General features: G+C 43.5%; 1 protein-coding gene across 5 annotated transcripts in view; it reads left to right on the top strand.

Annotated features, from left to right (window-relative positions):
- Window positions 1-22743, top strand: part of zeb2b (zinc finger E-box binding homeobox 2b) — a 98802-nt gene that overhangs the window by 50952 nt on the left and 25107 nt on the right. For 4 of the 5 annotated variants that reach the window (XM_082523255.1, XM_082523256.1, XM_082523253.1 and 1 more), the window contains exon 3: window positions 22315-22569. In XM_082523255.1, coding sequence (XP_082379381.1) covers window positions 22315-22569 — 255 coding nt within the window. The remainder of the gene's footprint in view (window positions 1-22314; window positions 22570-22743) is intronic. The other variant, XM_082523257.1, reaches the window with a different exon arrangement.

Genomic DNA, 22743 nt, shown 5'->3' with positions numbered 1-22743 from the left:
TACGCACACAGCATTGGGCCTAGGGCCTACTGTATGGCACTCTTATCTGCAACGCACAGACTTAGCATTGTGCCATCAACAAGCTGGTGTCTCCCAGACGCCACCGCCGCACTGATCTCCTCTCAGGTTGGACTTCTTCTCCCCTTTTCTAAATTGACGTTAATTTAGCATTGCTAATCAAATGGGATGGTGTCTTTTTTTAAAATAAATCGCCAAATTCGCTCAGTGTCAGAGGTCCTTTTCCACACTGGCAATATTGTCTCTTTTTTCCTTTTAATTTGCTGCTCATGTATGCTATGAATATCCCCACGCCGTGCATAATGTAATTAAGTATGACCAATGCTGCGCGGGCAGCCGTCCCAGAGCCAGTCAGTTGACTAACTCAAAATATAAAAACCTTATGAACTGCCACCGCTTTGCTGTTCTGTCGCTGAGCTCTTGTGGCAGTGACACCAGCTGCGTTTATCTGAAAAGCTGTGTTGTAGTTCCGATTTACGACGTTATTTGTCTGAACTTGATATGTATTTTCTATAAATGTGACAGTTAAAAGCATCTATTAGATAAATACGTATTGTGTGGCATTGTGTGATGCATTTCAACCTAATCTGGGCTACTTTTGGCTCAGCTACGGCACTGACAAACACAGTGTGGGCCAGACATGGGCCCAAAAATCACCAGCCAGATTTGACACAGGTTGTGTTGGCACAAGTTTGCTCAGTTTTCACACACATTTCGATCTAATCAGTGCTATTTTGAGCATTTACAACCTTGACAAATGTAGTACAAGCCAGACATAGGCCAATGTGTTATGGAAAGCATTGTGCGGATCAGAGGTGGCACAAAAGTCACGGTACACCTCACATCTGGCCCATTAAAGGTGGACTTGGAGCTACGACTCACCCTGCCGTCACACGAGGCCAAATGTGGGCCACGCTCTGTCTGTAGCAACATTTCAAACACAACATAAGTTTGGCGCACAAAGTTCAACTTTTCTTGATGATAAAACAGCTCCCGTTGCTCAAGAAAATAATTTCAAAATGGAAAGCTAAAGTTCACCGGAAAGCTGTGGGAAACACGAAGCTGCTGTCTGCTGTAAAAGAGAAGGGACGGGCGGATATATGTGATCCTGGTGATATCTGGCAGGTTATTGTTTAGACTTTTTTCCTAAACAGCTTGGAAGTCATGTTTGCAGATTAGTGTAGGTTTGCGTTCTTGAACATTTTGACGATCTTGCAAAATTTGAAACTTGGATGCTGTTTCATGTGAGGGAGAAAGCAGAGCAAGTGTCACAGTGTAACAGCTCAAGAATCCCAAAAGGAAACAGCTGCATGGACAGGCTGAAGTGTTTCTGTGTGTGTGTGTGTGGTTGTGTGTGTGTTTGATACGGGCCTGCATATTGCCAGCATGTGTTTTCCCATAGTTTCCCAAAGCCCCTGTGTGATTACGTGTTCGGGGCAATGTGTTTGCATAAGAACGGCAAAGATTGCACCAGATATTTTGCAAGGTTTAGGGTAAAGCCTGGAAGTGCAGTTGTTTTTAAGGAATATCCTGCCAGGTGTAGTCTTCGGAGTTGGAAAGACAGTGTCTTCCAGTCTTCTCAGCTGTTGTTCTGTCATTCCAAACGGGACTCGGGAGAGATTTCGGGAGGGGGGGGACTTAAGGGAAAGCTTGGCTGAATGTAATTTCTTGCCATCCTGACAGCACCACGGAATAAAGTGGCGCTCTCCTCCTGGGTGATTTGGGGGGAATTGCTTCTCAGGGTGACAAATGATTAGCCATTATCTTGAGCAGGATTTGATTCCTACAAGCAGGAAGGCAAGTCAGCTGACAGTCAGTTGCCCGCCGGACAGACTGCGCTGAGTCAGGTAACTTCACGGGAGGATACAAGGGTGTACTCACAGGAAATGAAGTTGCCGGCCATGGCTAACCCCCGCCTCCTTCTCCTTCCTCCCTCTATGAGGGTCCCTCCAGGACAAAACCTAATCTGCTCTGTCAGGGGCAGATTATGACTGTTTAATTGGAGATGGGCTTCGCAAACAATCGTACCTGTTGTTGCTCAGTTGTGCAGGTGTTTTACCGGTGCTTTTCATCACCATTGAGCATCCGAGAGTTGTGGAATAGGCCCCCAAATTACAAGGTTTTAGGCAGGCTGATATCTATGACCCCCACTCGAAGGATCAGATAAATGCTCGAGCTTGAGATCCATTGAAATCATGATAAATACTGAGGTGAACTGGTATTTATCATCATTGTACATCCAGTAATGACTCTTAGATTCCTAGAAAATACCTCACTGAATTACTAGGTTTCGAGAGACTTATATCTGTAACCCTGAGTGGAAGGATCAGGTAAATGCTCAAGCTCTTGAAAACCTTCAAATCATTTGAAATGATAGTAAATGCTGAGGTGAACTGACATCGCCTCTCTTTCCTTTATAGCGAGACCTAATAAAGAGAGCTCATTGCAGTGTAAGGATTTCTGACGCATTAATCGCCGGGTAGACTTCAAGCCTTTGTCCGTCTAATGGCTCTTTGGCACCTTGGATTCCTGTTGGAAGCCAATTTGTTGCACTGACATTGAAGCGGTGTAGCGGCTCAGCAGCGGCGGCCACATTCGGTGAGAAGAGTCAAGGTGTTAAAGCTTGATTGGTTCCTCTCTGTGGTGCAACGGGCGGCTGATTGTCACCCCATGAACACATGTTTCTCAAATGGGAAAATGTGTAGACATTGTCCTCCTTTGCACCTCGCCGTGCCCTGCACAGATAAGAGAATTTGAGAGTTGTAGTCACATTAGAGGAAGAGCTTGAGAGGAGGGAGAAAAATGTCTGAGCTGAAATATTCCTGTGTCGCAAGAGTAAATAAGTTCTCCCCATGCCAGCGAAGCCCCATGTGATCAATTAGCTGCCCATTACCATAGATACAGAGAGTTTCTTACGCAACAGCTTGCTTCAAAATTTGAGTGGAGGACGGGTGAGGAGGAGAAGAGGGGGAAAAATGTTTAAGGATCTTGTCAAACCTCACCTCTGGCTTGAACAAGCGTGGCGGGAGGCTCTGGCACGTTGTCCAGGTCATGAAAACAACATGAAAACGTCTCTGTCAGCCACTCTGTTTTCATTACCTGAAACAACAAACAGTGTAGAAAAAAAATAGGAGACGAGGAAGGAAAGAGTGAGTGCTCCCTTGGGGCGCCATTTACTTCCTGTGTAGATGAGGAGATAGGTGAAAAAAGACTACTTGGCTCCTGAGATTGGGTTAAGATTCTCACTCTTGTCTGTTCTTTTTTTCCACTTGCTCTTTGTCATCTTTTATGGATCCAAGCTTTTTCATCCAAAAATCCTCATAGTCCTGGCAGATGGACTGAAGAACAACTTAATTCAAATAGCTTTATCTAAACTCATCTTTAAACTAGATCTGAATTAATTTCAGCTTAGCATTTGCTCTGAGTATTACATTCAGTTTACCATTTATCACTTTAGCATAGCTAACGCTTTATAGTTTCAATAACGCATTCACAGACTACTTTTACTACTTTATTGACTAAGCATTTTATTTAGTCACACATTTTAACTACTTATTCGTCAGGTTTTGCTTGTTTATCCATACAATTAGCTAACAGTTTAGTTTACACTGTTATTTCATTCTTGAGGTAAAAACACAAACTGATAGCAATGGAAAAAGTTTAACCACTGACCGGTACTTACGATGACGACTTCAGCTGGTGTTTATAAAAAAATTATATAAATCCGTATTTTTTGGGATTCAATATGAACTGCTAGCTAGAAAAAAATAATTGGTAGTTGTAATTATAAGCGGTCATTTTGAACTTTTAAATCTTTCTTTTATCTATTTCAACCAGTTATCCACATTTAGCTAAGTATTGTATTTTTCTCTTTTTCTGTTAGCTAACAACAATTCAGCAATTTGTTCGCTAATATTAGCTTGCTATTTTAAAATTTTATTTACTTTTTACCATGTTTTTACTAATCCAGCTGTTTTAGCTAACAATTTTAACTGCTTTTAGCTGGCAATTATAACTACTAGCCATACAGTTAGCTCAGAAAGTTTGAGCTTTTTTCATACTGTTGGCTTTTACTGCAAGCAAGAATTTTAACTTGCTATTTCAGTGTTCCTTTTTACTTTTTAACCACTACTTTATTGTAATATCTGTTACCTACAGCTTTGACCTTTTAATTGCTTCATGTCCATATAAATGATTTTTTGAAAAATATGTTGCAAGTGTTTGGTGTGTGATTCTGCACTGGGTTCTCCAGGGTTAAAGGTTCAGCCCTCCTGGAGCAACAATGTCAGACTACCAGTCTAACTCCGACTGGTGTCGCCCATGCTAAAATTGTACGCAGCAAAAATGCTTTGGATAAAAATGTCCACCAACTGGCTCAGGCTATGTTAACTGTACTTGAGGGAATTGTCCCGCAATAACAACCACCCACTGGAGGTTCTGCATGTATCCTCCTCTCCAACCACAGGGAAGAGGGCATTGTTTGGCAGCCCCCACCTTCACTGGGCTGAGGTTGCTGATATTTTAACTAAGGTGATGATAGCCTTAGTTGTTTTCCTCTGAGGGGCGTTCCCAATCCCAAAACCCCTCTCTTTTCTCCTATCTCGCTCCCTTCATGGGAGCTCAACTTTTCCAACTTCTTCTCCGTGATTTATGACCTCTCCATCAGATCCGTCCCATGGGCCCTCCCCCAATGTGCACACAGCCCTGCCACAGCGACTCCTGACTAAAATGGATTAGGTACAGTTATCCACAAATGGATTCTTGACTACCTCCATCCTGTTAGCCGAGATGTTGCCTGGTTTGATTGCAAAGGTGGAGTGGGCCTGAGCAGCTTGCTCTGATCCGTGGCGTCTCTGTTTGCCCGCCGTAATTACCTGTTTTGAATGAGTTAATAGCCATAGGAAACCCGTTTGCCGGGGATAAAAGGGACAGTATCTGGCGTTCAAAGCACTGAGAGGTTTTTAGCCGCACTGGGGTGTGCGTATATGTGTGTGGGAGGGGGATACTTTCCTTTATGCACTCTCGAAAGGGAAGAAAAAAGTTTCCTTATCAGGTATGTACTTAAAAGGATCCCACTGCTGGAAGCACACTGTCTTGGGGGGAAAGCAGAGAGAAAGATGAAAGGCTTTTGTTAAAAGTGACGCTTGGCCCAGGTTTCCTGTGCCTTGCCTAGACTCCCCTGTCCCTCCCTGCCTGAGTGCTCGGCTCTCTTCCTCCTTCCACTTTTGCCTTCTCTGTCTCGCAAAGCTGTCTTTGAGGGGGGAAAAGTAAACCCTTCTTGCCGCCTGCCGGTGTTAGATTAAATACCGAGATGGCGACAGGAAAAAGGCAGGGAGGAAAAACAAAAAAAAAGAAAAGAAAAAAAAAGAAAGTGGCTGCCTGTTTAGCTGGCTGGCTGAGCTGCGGTGAGGGATGTTGGAGGAGAGTTATCAGGTTGGCGATGGAAACTGCCAGTTAGTCAGCAAGACTCCCAATCCGGTGTAGTCCAAACATGCCGCCGCGGGTTTTCGATGACACGGTAATCTGTCCCAGGGAGTTCAGGGTTGATCTAAAGAAGAGGGCTCATCTTTTTTCCTCCTTATCACACCGACATAGCAAACTGGAGGTGCCTAAGGCTAGCGACACAATAACAAGAGAATAAAATGATCTTCTTGAGGAAGGTTGTATTGAGTTCATTTTTCATGGCTGAACTATGTGTGTGTTTGTGTATGTGGTGCTTTTTGGGGGGGTGGTGAGGTGGGCTTTAATTCACTGGTAAATACAGACTTAACAGGAGCATTTGAACACATTTCCTCTCATTTGAAATCATTTGCCTCTTACACAGGAAAAATAAAAATGATATGACTTCCGGAAGCTGTGGAGATCAGACTACGGCGAGCTGATTGAGGGGCCTTCTCGGGTTTGGTTTGTGAGGGGAAATATCAGGAAACAATAAGACTCAGATCTAAGATGTCTCTGTTTTTCTGCCTGAATAATCAGGACTGCTGAGAAAAATGCTTGGTGACAGTGCCCTGGCAGGTTTGTAAGCATCTCACAAGGGAGAGGGGGGGAGAAAAGAAAAAGCAGCCGGGGCTATGCATCCTAGAAATGAGCCTCGGCGAGCGCTATAATGTGTTTAACTTGTAAACCAGTGTGGGTGACAGATTACGGGCGGTCCAGGGAGTGTGGCGAGGAGCCCGCTCACCTTTTGCCTCTACATCTGTCCTGCTAATGGGCTTCGCTTCCACACTTCCCCGCCGTTAAGAGAGCGGGCTCCTAAAATCCTCAGGCGAAGCGCTCATTCCATTTCCCAATTAGACGCGAGGGCATGATTAGTTTATTAGCAGTAGCAAAAGCTCCGGCGAATGTGTTTGCGGATTCTTAGCCGTTAATGAGCAAATTCAAACCCTATTGAACGGACGCAGGGGGAGGAGGGTTGTACGCGTGCACAGTTGGCTAATAATAGCATCCCAAAGACAAAAGATGGAGGAAATAGCATTATAGGAAGAGAAGGTGGAAGAGGAGGGGGTAGAACAATGGAGGCCTACCGGCGCTCTTAATGGCATGCTCTTTCATTTTGAAAATTGTTTCCCTTTTGGAATTATGTATGCTCGCCATCCTCTCCTTCAGGGTTTGGCAAAGCGTATATACACATTCCCCTCTTCCACTAACACCAGGGACCAGAGTAAGGTCTGGAAGCACAGGAGACAGTAGTTCCACCTGTGGGAAATGAACTCTGGTGCAACCCCTCCTTTGTTTTCCCTCTGCCTTGGCAGGCTTAACCACCTCCTTTACAAGCCAGGTAAATTGTTCATTAGGGCCGAGGTAAAAGGAGATGGTGGTGGGGTAGGTGGGTGGTTGGGGGGGGACTTTCTTTCTTTTTTTTCCTGCTTTTTCCTCGCACGGCGACCGAGAAGTGCGAAGAACAAACAAGTCGGAGCATTTGTTCAACGGTGTAATCTACACATCAATTATCCTGCCGAGCTAATTAGCACCTCTGCATACCCCAGGTACCTGAGCACTCACACATGCTCGCCTCTTTCAAGCCACTGATCAAAAAAAAAAAAAAAAAAAAAAGCAGGGGATTGACAGAAACACGGGGAGGCAGAACCCAAGGGTAGGTGGGGGGAAAAGCCTTAGATCAAAATTTCCTTTTTACTTACAGTATACCACAAGTGTGCGAGTGAGTGTGTGTGTGCCCGCGTTTCAGCCATTCACATCATGCCAATGGAGCTGCTCAATTATGTAAGCCCTATATACATATACATTCATACACACATGGGGGTGAGTGTATGCAATCATAGCCTATAGTAGGAAATTCTCATTTTTGCATAGACTGTGACCTTTGTTTGTACTTCTCTCCACGAGAAACCTTACCAGTACCTGAAATTTGATTGGAGATATTATGTTGCATCTATGATGGAAAATATCATGTTTGGAGGTGACTTTAAGAAGCACATACATTCACCAGCCACTTTATTATGTTGACCTTGCTAGTACCGAGTTGGACCATCTTTTGCCTTCAGAACTGTCTTAATTCTTCATGGCACTGATTCAACAAGGTGCTGGAGACATTCCTCTGAGATTTTGATGCATATTGACACGAGAATCTCCCGTTTCACAACATCCCAAAGGTGCTCTGTTGGATTGAGATCTGGTGACTGTGGATAGATCCATGCGATTATTATGCTTATCTGAAATTTTGACCCTGCCATCTAAATGTTGCAGCAAAAATTGAGACTCATCAGAGTCCAATTCTCATCTTCTGTTGTCCATCTTCATGAATTGTAGTCACAATTTCTTGTTCTTAGCTGACAGTGTGGTCTGCTGCTGCTGTTGAGATGCTCTTCTGCATACCTTGGCTGACCGAGTAGTCTGGCCATTCTCTTCTGACTTCTTCAACAAGACATTTTCTCCTTGAGAAAACTGCTGCTCGATGGGTAGTTTCTCTTTTTTGGCCAGTTTTCTGTAAACCCCAGAGATGGGTGACGCAGAAAAATTCTCATCACGTCAGATTCAAAGCCACCTTTCATCTCCATTCTGATGCTAAGTTTGAACTTCAGCATGTCACCATGCCCTAAATGCACTGAGTGGCCGGCACATAATTGGATAATCAGATTTCTGCCTTAAAATGCAGCTGAACAGGTATACCTAATGAAGTGACCACACAACTTATGTAGTTACAGTAAGAAATGCACCACAAGAATTAACCGTTGTACTTTTCTCTGCATCGAGTAAAGCGAAAGCACAAGGCTTTACTTCATTGCTTGTATTTTTTGATCTAGGGATTAATGGTAGGATTAGAAGTACAGCCTAATACCTCAAGTCAAGTCAAGTTGGCTTTATTGTCACTTCAACCATATACAGTTTAACAGTACACAGTGAGGCGAAACAACGTTCCTCCAGGAACCAAGGTGCTACATGCAACATAAATTACAACATAAATTAACAAAAAAAAAAATAAATAAATATATATAAAATATAACTAGAAATATTATAACTTTCTTAGATGTTGTCTTTCTTGGGTTTTTAGCCAATTATCTTGCAGGATTTTTTTTGCGCATCTGTGTCCACAAAATATAGTTTGGTGTTGCTTTGAGGAGTCAGAAAAGGTGTTAATTTTGCTGTTAACTGCTAAGCTAATCAAATAAATGGCTTTCACCTGTGCACATCGAGGCTGTTGCTGTTTTGAACTTTGCCGTTAACGTCTGAGCTCCCTTATTAAGGTGTTTTGAAAAGAGCCCAAGGTATTCACACACACACACACACACACACCTCCCTCCTTCTCCTTCCCTCCATCCCTCCACTGCTACCGCCTGCTTCCACCCTCTACTCCCACCATGTAATTAAAAGTGTAGCTTTCGCCCTCCTGCAGCTAGATAAGAAAGACAGGTACAACATTAAAAAAAAGCATCTGGCAAGAGGGAAGAAAGGAAACAAAATGCCTCGATCTGCTCCTGTTTACACCCACCCACGTCATGTGTAAGTCATGGGCTCTGGGGCCCTCCAACTTCAGCGCTGCCTGTTTGCGCCGTTTACCGAGATCGAGAGACAGGTTAAGTTGTGTCATCTAGCTACTGTCTTACACCTGGCGTACCTTGCCGCTGGCACCATCTAACACATACACACACACAGATCTGCACATATGAAGGTGTGCAAAATCTCATTCAACTGGAAATCAAAATAAGAGCTAAAATCAATTGAGGAAGGCTGTAAATATATATTTATAAGCATTTTTTTCACCTCAAGTTCAAGCTTTGTGTTTTTTTTTTTGTTGTTTTTTTTTTATTCCTGGGCTATTAGCATGCTTTGCATGATTTACAAATCAAAACAAGCCTTTATGGCTCCTCCCCTCAGAAGGCAACTTTCTTTTAACTGGCTGCCGCTCACAAGCAGGTGGATGGGGCTTCTGTCAGATGACCATACTAGGGTTATATGATTTCTCTGATGTCATAAAGTTCCAAGAGGAGAGAAAACTGTCAGAAACAGCATATTTAGAGCACTTTTATGTGTTTATTTAGCCTGGAAGTAAGACCGGTAACCTGGCATGATCTCAGCAGTGTGAGAAACCAGATAAGAAAAAGCACAATAGGTCCCATTTAACCAGCTTTTATCATTCCTAATTATGATTTTGTAGGTCTTTGTCACGCTTAAGGGCAGCTTATTATATCATAAGGTGCTAGCAGACAAGCTGTAGGGGATCATCACGTGACCTTTGGGTTACAGGGGCACCTCTAATGCTACCGAGCCAGATATTTGGCACCGAATGCTGCTGAGATTTAACTGAAATCACCTCACAAAAGAGCCCCTAGGAGATGGTTGTGGACGCTCAGGTAGTTGCTGTGACAATAAGCTGTGCCCCTGTCAGCCCAAACCCTAACACCCCCCCCCCCCTCCTCCTCATCCACCTCCTCTTTTCTCTCCTCCCTGTGGCTGGCTAGTAGCTAATTGGGAAGTTGGTAACAGTGTCAGAGAGAGTTGCCTTTCTCCAGAGGGCTTTCCCTCTCTGCAAGGGTCCAGGCCACCTCTTCTATGTGTGTGTGTGTGTGTGTGTGTGTGGGGTGAGCCCAGTTTGCCCGCTGGGAACGTTACACACACACACACACAAGCACACACATGTACACACACACACTTCCCCATTTCCTGGTCCTTATTTGATACCTGGTGGGGATGCTATTCAGGTGACAAAGAGCTTCAGTGTGTGTGTGTGTGTGTGTGTGTGTGTGAGGGGGTAACAGATGTGATTTTACACTCTCATTACCATGTGAATGAGGCCCCAGGCCCCCAGATTGGCTTCAACCACAGAAGAAGAAGCAGATTCAAACCTCCTCCTCGCTTTAACGTGGTGGCCCCTCACCTGGACCCCCCACCCTCCCGGTTCATCCTGTCTGATCTCTTTAGTCCATCTGAGCTCCCTGTTCATTCCACACACACACTCATACACACAGACGCACACACAGATCGACCTTTAAACAGCTGCTGATTGGCAGTTTTATGGTTGCGCAAGGTCCCACTCTGCTCAAAGAAATATTTCACAGGAGCGTTTTCTCTCTCTTTCTGCCGCCGCTGCCGCTTTTGAGGACTGAGAAGTGCTCGCTTTCGCTCTCAGGTGCTGTTTTGCTGAGATAAACGCGGCCGTGGCCCCATCGCTGTGGACAAGAATGCAAAACAACCTTGGCCAGATCAAACCGGTTGTTGTGTTAGTGTGTGTGTGTGTTGTGCTTTTTTTTCCCCTTGCTGCTATCTGGCCAGTGCGACAGTTTTGTCGTCTGAGGAGAAAGGTGAAAGGAGTAACCACGGTGATGTGTCTCTAGCAGCGAGGTGGCTGGTTGTCAAAGGGTTGGAGGGGGTGGAGAGATTACTTCAGACACTTTTATGCAAGCAGAATGAACCAGACTGATGTTTTACTGCTTTTTTTTTTTTTTGCAACATTTTTTTCTTTTTCAGACCCCCAAAGTGTTGCCCAACTAGGTCTGCAACTGCTAACCTTTGCAACAATTGCTCAACTCGCAGACCAAACGACTTCTTCCACAAAACGAAGTCCTCCAGCTTTCCAGCTTTTGGAATTTTTAGCAATATTAAAAGATGAACTTCAAGCCTCGTGATTAATTCCTCCAAAATAGACGCCTTCATTTTTGTTTCCTTTCACCGCATCCCCATTCTCCTTCCTCACGGTGAATGAAATCAGCATCAAAAAGCTCCCGTTAGCCGGTAATTACAGCTCAGGTTCTGCTTAACTATTATTAACAAAAAAGTACAGTAATCTGGCCTGGCAGTGCAATATGTTACCGTCGCTTTCTAATTAATCTTACAGGGAGCGTAATAAATTTACAATATCAGATTGGCGCAATACTGTATATAGATTTATTAAAGCTTTTAATCAGTTCTGGCAAAATTAATTTTGCAATGATTGCTTACATTTGAATTTGCATATACTTAGTGCGAGTAATTTATTTTTATAGATTCTTTTTTATTAAACTGAGGCACGTGGGAGCCGTCAGAGATGAGGAATTGCTGGGGTTTTTTTGGCTTTCCGTGCTGCGAGGGAAAGGGTTTCCTCTTAGGTGTGAGGAAAGGTGTCACAGCACCTGTCCTGACAGGAGGCGACGGGTCACGTGGTGGCAGCCCGGGGTGTTGTGAGGAGGCTGTTTCATCCCTGTTTCCTGTTGTTTGTAATGTCTCTGCCTGCACTGAAGGTCACTGCGTATTAGAGCCATGGAGGAGTGTGTTTAACACCGCTGTTTTAGGGTTTACAGATTTTTATTAAGGCTTGAGATATGAGCCTATTTGTATATGAACATAGAGCTTCAGAAAAGCTGCAAAGCAAGTTTCCTGTTTCTTTACATTCTGACCTGTAAATAGTTGTTTCCAGAGAAAAATGCCCATTTTCTTTCAAAGTGTATTCATTTTAAGTTTATTACTGGGGGATTTCTTCCTTTCATTCTTAAAAATGTATTTCTACATACATAATGGAGACCAAATTCACCCTATTGCAGCACCAGTTTGTCATAGAAATACTCTTCAAACTTGGAAATGACTGACTTGAGTATGTAATGTGCGATTAAAATTTAGCGTTTTCAAATTATTTACCAATTTCTTGGAAAAAAAACTTTCACTTTAATGGGCGGAATGTTCCATTACCAGTCTAAATTGCTTGCCTGTGACCATAGCAACATTCTAGAATACTTCCTTCGGTCTGTTTTGACATTCTAGAATCTTGCCATAGCAACAATCCCACTGCAATTTAAGCAGTTGTGTATTTTACTTTTTCTCATTCTTAAGGGATTCCTGGAATCTTATTGATCATGGAAGTTAGCTAATATTTAATCTCTAACTTTGGTAAAAATGTTGTTCAAACCTGTTGAGTAATCCTGATAAATTCGCAAATCAAAGAAAGCACCTTAAATGCCACTTTAATGCCTCGTACCGTACTGAATGCTACCCTTTGCTGCCCTTTTGGCCTGTATTATCATAAAAATGCAAATATGGCCTGTAACGGATTCAGGTGTGTTTGCTACTTGATAAAACGCCACCTTCCTCCTCGTCTCGCTGTTTTCCTCCCGTGTAAATGCTCACAATAACACGAGCCTACAAAGAAACACACACTTGGGTACACAGGAACGCAAATGTACACACATACACAAGCACACGCACACACACACTTGCAGGGCAGATAAGAGTGATTCATAAACAGATGAACCCAAAGCAGATGTGTTATCATGGTGGCACTGTGCACAAAGTACTGCAAGGCCACACCAGCTCTCCTGGGGCTCACACACACACACACACACACACACACACACACACACACACACACACACACACTCACTTGATGAAGTCAGGTTTAAACAGGGAGACCTGATAACAGAAGGCTGCCTCTATCAATTTGTTACCCCCACCTCCAACTTGATCCAAGGCTCCGTCAGCAGATTCCTCCACCTGAGTGTGTGCTAACATGTTTGTCTATATTTAAAAACGTTATTTTTATACATGCATGTTGCGGCTGTGCAAAGGTGTGTGTGTGTGTGTGTGTACATGTGTGTTTTTTGTGGGGCGTGGACTCATGGCATTGAGCCACAGTGTCCCTTTGAGACTGGGCAGGAGGAGGAGGAGTGGACACCGAGAGAGAGAAAGAGAGAGAGAGAAAGAGGAACGATTTAGATAACAGTCTCAGCTTGTGGCATGCACACACATACACACATGGACACACACACACACGCACGCACACACACACACACACACACACACACACACACAGCTGCTATCAGAAACACATTATTATTGGAGAGAGCTGACCACAGGAGAACCCTGGCAAGCACCCCGAGATAGGCTCTTATATTCTTCCTCCCTCCCCAGGGAAGAATTCATGAATTAAATCTTTCTATTAAAGGTAACTCTCTCCTCCTCCCACAAGAATACAAACAAGGGGGAGAGAGAGAGGGAGACGTATTCAGTCTGGACCTGCAACTGGTGATTATTTTCATTACCAAACAATCTCCTGATTATTGTTTTGGTAAGCTGATCAATAAGTTGTTTTAAAAAAGACCCAGCCACTCTACTGTCAGCCGTCGGAGCTCAATTAAAGTCAGCACAGGATTCAGAGATGTTCAAATTGAAACAGCATGTTTTTACACTGTTAACATGTAGGAATAGATGGCACTTTTCTTCAAGTTCTGATTAGCAAGTTGTTAAGTTATGTAAGAAGTGTGCAGATATTTGTGTCAAAAAATGGAAAAAATCCAGCATTATATTCAGTGCAAGTGTTTCATATTAAGAAGCACGGCATAGTTCCTGTTAATAATTTTAAAAAACGTGTAGGGAGAATTTAGTTATTTTATTTTTCATTTTAATGAGAATCAAGTTCAAGAAATAGATTGAAATATTAATTATAACTAGCTATAATTTTTTGATTAAAGTTGAGAGGTGTCAAGAATAAAGTTGAAAAGTAGGAGAAATAAATAAAATCAGAAGTAAAGTGGAAACAAAATGTAGAGAAATCAGTTGGAATTGAAGTTAATGTTTAGAATACAGTTAAATTATTAAGAGTAAATTTAAAATGTTTCCTAATAAAACCAACAATTTTGCAAAACTGACTTGTTGACAAAGTTTAACAAATAAAGATTCAAAATCTTAATATTGGGAGTAAAGTTAAAATTTTGAGAATAAATTCTGAATGCTTACAGAGAATGACGACAATGTGAGTACGGGTGTAATATCAAGAACAAAGTCAGAAAGAAAATGACACCGTTATATAGTATAATTTAAGCCTAAATAAAGTTGAAATACTGAAAAAAAATACCATAATTTTCAAGATTCTAGTTGAAATGTCAAGAATAAAATCACAAATGTAGGAAAATTAAATCAAAACTTCAGAAGAAAGATAAAAGAAGAAGAAAGTTGGAAAGTAGATTAAAATCAAAATGTTAAAAAATACAGTTAATTTTTTAAGAACAAAGTTAAAATAAGTTTGAGAATAAAGTCAAAAAGTTGAGCAGAGGGTAAAATCAACATCTTAAACAAAGTGAAGTATAAGTTAAAATATCAAGACTGAAACTTGACCGTACAATAAAGTCAAAATGTTGGAAGATGTAGTTAAAACTTTTAAAATAAAGGAGAAATGCTGAGAACAAAGACGAAAAGTAGAAGATGTGATGAGCGTGTCGAGAAAACGTGAAAAAGTAAATAAAAGTTTTAATAATGGGACTACAAATGATGGAGAGAAGACAGGAGAAAGGTAGAGTAAACAAAAAACGATGGAAAGTTCGAAGAATAAAGATGAAAAGAGGAGGACATGATCAACTCATCCACAAAATGTTTTTGAAAAGTACGTAAAATAATGATGGACTAAAAGTTCAAATGTGGGAATAACATCACATCTTCTGATTTGTTTCCTTTTTGTTTCTAACAAACAGTAACACCGAAAGTCCTCCTTCCCTAGCGTGGCCCTGGTACTTGTCCATACTCTGGTTTGAATCCACGTGCGATCATTGTGTTTCGGCTCAGCTGTAGACACGCGTGTAAACATGTCTGTCTCTTTATTATGCTCGCAGCGGCTCCACACATCTGTTTTATTAGCTGTGTTTCCTTCTTCATATTAACCCGCAGGTGCTCTTGTCGCTGCCTGCACTGATGCTTCTTCTTCTTCTTCTTCTTTACAATTCACATTAATACCCGCACGCACAGAAAAAGCCCCGCAAATTTCAAATAGTTTAAAGCACTTGCTGCATTCATTCAGCTCCGAGCATTAAAAAGGGCCTTTATAGTGGAGGGGAAATTAGCGATGGTCTCCCTTTATGTGTGTAAGAAGCCCTGCTTTGCCTGTGACGACTCCAAAACTGGAAGCAGTTCACCCAGCAAACGTTTTCTTTTTTCCCCCTTCTGTGTGTGTGTGTGTGTGTGTGTGTGTGTGTGTGTGTGTGTGTGTGTGTGTTTGGTTAGTTACAGTAATTACGGCCCAATAACTGACAGCCAAAACCAGGCAGGAGAAAGTAGAAGGGGGCTGTTTTTCCTCAGCCGTGCGCAGCCTCGCTGCTGAACATCTGCTGAGAGATTTGCATATTAATTAACCCATATTAACTCTAATTATTCTGGGAAATTATCAAATAAATTAAATTTTCTAATTTTAACCGTTTTTTCCCCCTTCTTCCCGTTGCTTGACGACTGTCAGGTAACATGAGGAGACGAAGGGGAAGCTCACCTGTGCCGAGAAAACATTTTATATATGTATGGATATATATATATATTCCATCACCACCTCCCCCTTCTCCTCATCCTTCCCCTTTGCCTCCCAACCTTTCCCTCCTCTGTTCTTCTTCTCTGAATCCTCCCTCCCACTCTCCTGGCCTGGGAGTCCTGAGGGCAGCCAGGGGAAGCTTTTGTGTGTCTTTTTTATTCTTCTTCTTTGGCTTGTGTGACGAAGAGGAGGCAGGCGGTGGGGGGAAGGACGGGAGGTTTACTTCTTCGAACATTTGTTGGAGGCAGGAACATGTGTGAACTGGGGGAGGAGGAGGAGGAGGAAGGGGCGGGGTGGGCACAGATGGTGAATCCATGCAGGACCCGGCAAAGGTGGGACCTCTGAGCTGTTGAGCAAACCTTGAAGCTTTCTGTGCCTCCCTCGCCCTCCCCAGCCTGTTGCTCGGGCCTCCTCTGCAAATAAATGGCGCTTTAATTGAATTAGAGTCAGGGCTGCGCGAGGGGCTCCTCGTGGACACAACCCAGCGGCGATTCGACGCAGTCCAATGGGTCGGAAGATGCCACAAATATCGATGCTGCGAGTTTTTTCTTTGGTAGTCTCTAACAGAGGAAGAAAATCTGCCATTTGGTGGCCTCTTTACCCCCTTATGTGTCTCCGTGTAAAAATCCTTCTGTAATCTCAGCTTAATTATGCACAATCGAGTTATGAGCGTCGTTTGTTTTCGGGGCAACCTACGCTATCGTGCTATAGTGCTGTCGTATTAAAGTTAAACGACTGCAAACACGAAAGAAAAAAGGGCTACGATTGCCTCATTTGAACCCCGCAATCGGTCCTTTTTGCAATGCTTTAATGTCATCTGGTCAACAAGACTTATCAGACACATTAGTCGGAGCAAATTTCCTGAAAAACGCTCATGCTGGGAGGCTTTTCTTGGCATGAAAACAGTGCAGTATTTCTTACGTTTCACTCTCTTGCAAGCAGAATGATTTAAATTCCGTCAAAACTCTCATCACGTCGCAGTTTTTGGAGTTTATTTTGTTTGCCTCACTCTGGATGTCCACAGTTAGACTTTCTTTAACTTACTAAGCTTCGACAGTGACTTCTTTTACTGCTATTTGCTCATAAATCTGACTCAAAATTAGCTCTTAAACACCTAAAGGTGTCGTCCCCAGCAACTTATATCCGTCACTTACTTCACTTTGCAGCAGCACACCTCCCCCTCTCTATAGACGCACACATGCAGTGCCCAGACAGACGCACACACACAAACACTCCCAGGTTGCGTTTACACTTCACTGAGTTTTCACCATTCATCGTCTCTCCCTCCCCTCTCTCCGGCCCTCACCCCTCACTCTCCCCCTCTGTCTCCTTTCAGAGCTTTTGTTTGCCCTCTGCCACCGTCCTTTCACCGACTTGGCCCTGATTTGCCCCTTGTGCTCGATCACACCATTATACTGAGACAAGATAGCACAAAATATCCAAACATGTCTGCTATCCTTTTGTCTGGCCTGATTTGGGTTGGGGTGGCTCTGGTTTAGCGACTGAAGGAGGGTGTATTCTTGTTTTGAACACAAAGGTGAAATAATCTATAAAATAGTTCCTCTTTAAGGAGCGCTGTTAGCCCAGTTTGAGTTTTATTTCAGAAAAAATGCCTTAAAGTCTGTCTAAGGATATGTATAAAATAAGATTTAACCGTCTTCGCTGTAGGTGTGAGCTTTCCATCAGACAGGAGTAAGACTTACCCGAGGAAGTGCTTAAACTGTTGCAGACAGGAACAATGGCAGACAAAAGGTCATCGCGAGAATCCACTACTGCTGGCGGTAGCCACAAGGCAGCGACCTCGCTTCCACCTTAATGCCCTCCCACACACACACAAACACGGACACACTCTGACTAACAGAGCGCCCCTGCTTCCCCATCTCCCTCCCAGCCATCCAGGTGATCCGCTTGGCTCACATTCATGAGACAGGGAGCGAGCGCGAGCAGTTATCGTCCAATAGGGAGAATGTCCTGGCTCATTATCGGCGTAGGAGGCCGAGCGTGTCACCTGGAGCTAAGCCTCGACACTTGACTAAAAAGTCAGCCGGGGTTAGCGTGAGAGCGCGAACGTGGGTGTTAGTCATTCTCCCCGCAGCGATCACCTCCACCGTTGGCCTGCCGAACAGTAAGAGCTCTTTTTCCTCTCTGGCTCGGAGACTCCAGCAGGAAGGGCTTTTAGCGCAGCCTCCTCTGGGCACCTGATGACTACTTTGGGATTGTTAAATAAATGTGATTATACCTGTTAGCATTGTGAAGTGGTTTTTCTTGGCAGAACGCAAGTGGAACACCTCTGAACTCGGGCTTTAGAGCATAGGAGGGTGGATTTTATGGCATAGAGTAACCTAGTGTACTTGGGCATTGAAGAGAAATGTTCTTGATTTGTTGTAACCCAGCTTCATTTAACTTGATGCTACAATCAGATATCTGATATTTAAGGAAGCAGAAACAAGTTTTGATGCTTAAAATGAGGCACAGATATGGGTTTGCATGATTTTAAGAGTTAGATTTAACGACTAATGACCCAAAATACAGCTCTGAACCTATTTGCAACCTTGTAGACAATCATATCTCATTTTTTGCTTTTATTAAATTAGAAAATAATTTAATGATTTAAAAGAAAATAATCATTCCATCTGACATACAATAAAAGTTGTTCACCTTTTACCAAAAAAGTCAATTTCCAGCCCAAAGTCTAAGTCATCAAAGAGTTAATGTGTCGCTACAACCTGATTTCTATTATTTAAGGAGCCCAAACCACTTTTCTATGTTAAAAATAGGCCAAATGTAGGATTTGGGTGATTTTAGGGGTTAGGTTTAAGTACTTAGACACTAATGTATTTTTTGTGATGAAGTCACAATTAAATGATGAGCCCAATCCCTAATGATGAGTTTAGGAGACAAGGAAAAAAAGTCTTTTTGATGCATATCAGTTAGAATGATCCTTTTTTGTTTTGGTATCCTGATTGCCAGAAAAATAGCAACAAAAAAAAGATATTATAATTGCCTAGATTTAGTGTTGTGGTCATAACCAGTGATTACTTAGACCTCGCAGAGTTTAATCAGGTTTCGTCAGATGTTTTAAAAGCAAACTTTGGTATCAAAGGCCCAACGGATCTGAACGTAAGCTCCTTTTTTGACTTTTTATTCTGTGTCAAGCACGCTCGGCTTGTACAGACTTATCATATATGCAAAAGTTTTCCGACAAACAGATGCGTGCGGTCAACATCAAAGACGCAAGTTGGTAGCTGCCTATTCCTCCAAGTGACTTTGGGCATCTTTGAACGCAGCATGTGGCCTGACAACTGTTATCTTTGGTGGGGTTTTTTCTTTCTTTTTTGTGTGCAGGAGTCAATTGTGATTCCAACATTAAAAGCGTGTTTTGATCACTGGAGCTACTCGTTCCCTGTCAAACCTGAAGCTTTGTAAATACAATCATGTTAGAGTTGGACTAAATTAATTCCACGGGCTTCTCTGTGTCTGCAGAGTGCAACTGTCACAGCTGAAGAATTGCCTGCGCCATTGTTGTTTTTTTTCTTCCTCCCTGACTTTATCAAAGAAATGATGAGATTTTAATAAGACTTTGTCCCTTTGCACTCTTGATTTTTTTCTCAGGCTGTCATTGCTGATGCTTCCAGCCGTACTAATCAATATTAGTCCTCACTCTGTACTTTTTTTGTGAGTGACAGAATAATGCTGGGACTGTGAAAGGGTTATGTCAGATAGCTTAAAACCTGATATTAAACAAGAATTGCGCTGCTACACATGTCACTTTAATTATCAACAAAAACGCAAGTCGAAGAACCCCCCCCCCCAATTTACCTTAAGAGGAGTAGAAGAAAGCAAACAGGTAGCGGCAACAGTTTGCGAAACGTCGTTCATAATTGCTTTTGTCAAGGATGACACTTAAGGTAAGAAAAGGAGAGAAGAGGAGAGGCACTGGAGAAGTAAACACTATCTTTTCTTTGTCTTTCGCTCTCCTCGGCAACACAAAAGACTGATTAAGAGTGAGGTTCGGGGAGGGGGATGAAATAACTGCCTGCGAAATATTAGTAGGTTAGAATTACTTTGTTGCTTGACACAATACCAATAGATGCTTCATGCTCAGAGAGGGAGAGGCTCTTGTCAGCAGTGGCACCTAAACAATGGCAGCTTTCTTGACGTTAATACTGCGCGTTTGACTTGACGAGCACCCCACTGTCATTTTGCCTTCTTGGAGGTATACGTTGAATGCGGAGGAGACAGCTGACGTTCGGGGAAGATTGCATCCACGGAGACAGTTCAACGCCCCCGTGTTTAAATTTGTTCAGAAACTTGAGGACAAGACGTCACGAGAGATAAGAAAAAGCAGCAGGAGACATAAACTGGTGTCAAAAATAAAAAAGAAAGCTCCTCTCTCTTTTTTTTTCTTTTTCTTTTGCTTTACTTTGAGGTCCGGTGTTCTCAGTCCTGCCCTGAAAAGTTTGCTCCGCTCCCTCATTCCTTATGTGGGAAGTCAGAACGGTGTGCATTGCTGCGGTGGATGTGTTGCTAAACAAAAAGAAGCTCCCTAGCTCCTTTTATTAGGGAAGAATAGGCCCTTTAAAACCTGTCCAGCCTTAGATAATTTCATTCAGCCGGCCCCTGCCCGGCCGTCATTGAATCTGCATCCAGAGATCAGGTTCACAGCAACGGGTTGATAGCTTCCCAAGCCTCTTGGCCTTTTGTTCTACCAATCCTGTGCTGCTGCCCCCTCCTCGGCAAGCTGGGGAGGAGGGGGATACAGAGCTGATGGGACATTGCTGAGGAAAGTTCAAAACTTCAGGGGTGAAGGGGCGCAGAGAGGTGAATTCCAACAATTTTTAAGTTAAGAGATTTCTAAGTCTGGCAAACTTTCATCTCATTCAGACGTCTAGACGTTTGACAGGTAGAGACGGCTCTCTTTCAATCCAACCTTTCAAATAAAAGCACAATATCAATTGTACCAAGGTGGATGTGGACCACCCAGGAACTCCTAACGTCTCTCTCCACTCGTGGGTCTCCTGCCTCGGTTGCCTTTTTTGTCGTCCCCAAGGAGCATTACTGAGTCTGAACTTGCCTAAACCCTTGTGATCACACCTCTTGAAAAGGTTTTGTTTCCTCCGTCGATTGGTATTCGAGGCAGGTCACCGCACTCCCACCCTCCTCCTCGTCCTCCTCCTCATCTCCTCCCCCACTTTCTGCCTGCCTGCCACCCCTGCCCACCACCCCCAACTGCCTCCCCTCCCACGTTTGAAAGCCCTGTTTTCATTTTAATTTGCACCTGTTGTGCAGTTGTTCGCTGAAGGCAAGTGCAGACCAGTCAATCGCACAGAGACGTGTCAGAAGGAGATGTGGGGAGGCTTATCTTTTGATATGTATAACGTTTTCAGAAATGCCGTGCATGAACTTCATCTGGTTGGCACTCCTGATTCTCAGAGAGTTCAAGAGGCAGGGACACTTGTAGCTATAACTTTGGCATAAAAACCGCCTTAATTAAGCTTGTTCATTCCTCGCAGGGTCACAATGTGAGGAGTTCTGCATATTTTCCACAAACAAGATATAAATCTATTGATTTTCACCGAAGCTCTGCTGACTTGTGGGCTCACTAAGGCTTTTTTTATGACTCGGAAACATAAATTCAACGAAAGCCTCCACCTCTTCACTTCGGTGGCTCAGACTCTGGGCCCTCCCATGATTGGCTCTCACCACAGAACATTTTTGCACAAGCTGCCAATGAGGTGTGTCCCCATGTGATGCCATCCATCTGCACTGCTCCAATAAGTCCTCTGACGTCCCTTTTCTGCAGTGATTTACGCCGTGGCGCGTACTCGCTGAGAACCAGCCGATGGTGGTGACTAATTTGCACGAGAGCCACCTTTGATTGAGTTCACAGCCCTTATTTACAGGCCGTCTATTTTAAGAAATGCAGGCATATGTCTGGGACCTGGGTGTTGTGGAACTGGGCGAGCCCTGCTGTTGGAGTTTTGAATGTGTGTGTGTGTATGTGCCTAAAGGCGCTGCCATGCTTTTATATTTTAATATGTTAGGAAACATTTATATTAATGTTCATGGTTCACTGGCAATGCAAATGTGAAGACATCCGAGGGCTACATGCAGTGAATAATCTAAATCACTATAGGTTAAGCCTTTTGTATGCATAGCAACAACAGTTGTAATATTGTACGTGCTATGTGGAGCATCTCAAATGTGAGCGGTATGCTCCGGAGCAGAGCCATCCTGAAAGGTGCAGCTCGTTGGCATCCAAGGCATGTGAGCACGGCTGAAAATTAGTGGCTATTTTGGCTCGTATCTCCTCGACAGCTGTCTGCCCACCGCTGTGGTTTAGTCACAAATTCCAGCCGTGGATGCTGTAATTGGGGTGTAACCCACCAAAAGAAAAAGGGGCCTACGCCTTGCATTGAGCAGTAATGTGGGGTTATCCTTTTAATCTGCGGATAGACCTCAGTTTTCCAAAACTGGTCTAAATCCCTCGTCAGATTCATCTGTCCACAAGAAGTTGTAGAGAACTGCATTATTTCTCCGCCGTGCTTTCCTGTACTGACCAAATTTGTTCTTCCTTTGTATCACAGCTCTCAACTACGAGAATGTGGTGGAGACCGGATCAGAGACGGAGGAGGAAGACAAGCTGCCAGTGTCTGAGGAAGACCCTCTGATCAACGGAACCGGCAGCCCGGCCAGCCTCACCAACCCTGAGGTCTCGCCACGTATCGAGGGACACGGCCTGCTGAACAAGGACGACGATGACGACGAGATGAGGGACAGCGGCGTGGAGCACATTTGGCCCGACAATGACATGCTGAGTGCTTCCGTGGACGGTACTGGTGAGTGTAGAACAAGTAAATTCAGTCATGTCAACTGTAGGAGTTTGGTAATAGTTGGGTTGCAAAGCAGCTTGCACAGGCAACCTTAATGGGACACTTTAAAATGAGCCTTGGCAGTTGTCAGATGTGTAGAATGGCATCAGCTTGATGTCGTGATCGCGGATAAGCTCTGTG

This window comes from Aulonocara stuartgranti, assembly GCF_965226115.1.
Source record: "Aulonocara stuartgranti genome assembly, chromosome: 23".
Classification (NCBI taxonomy): domain Eukaryota; kingdom Metazoa; phylum Chordata; class Actinopteri; order Cichliformes; family Cichlidae; genus Aulonocara; species Aulonocara stuartgranti.
Note: the sequence above shows the minus strand (reverse complement) of the source record. Positions and strands in the feature narration are given on the sequence as shown.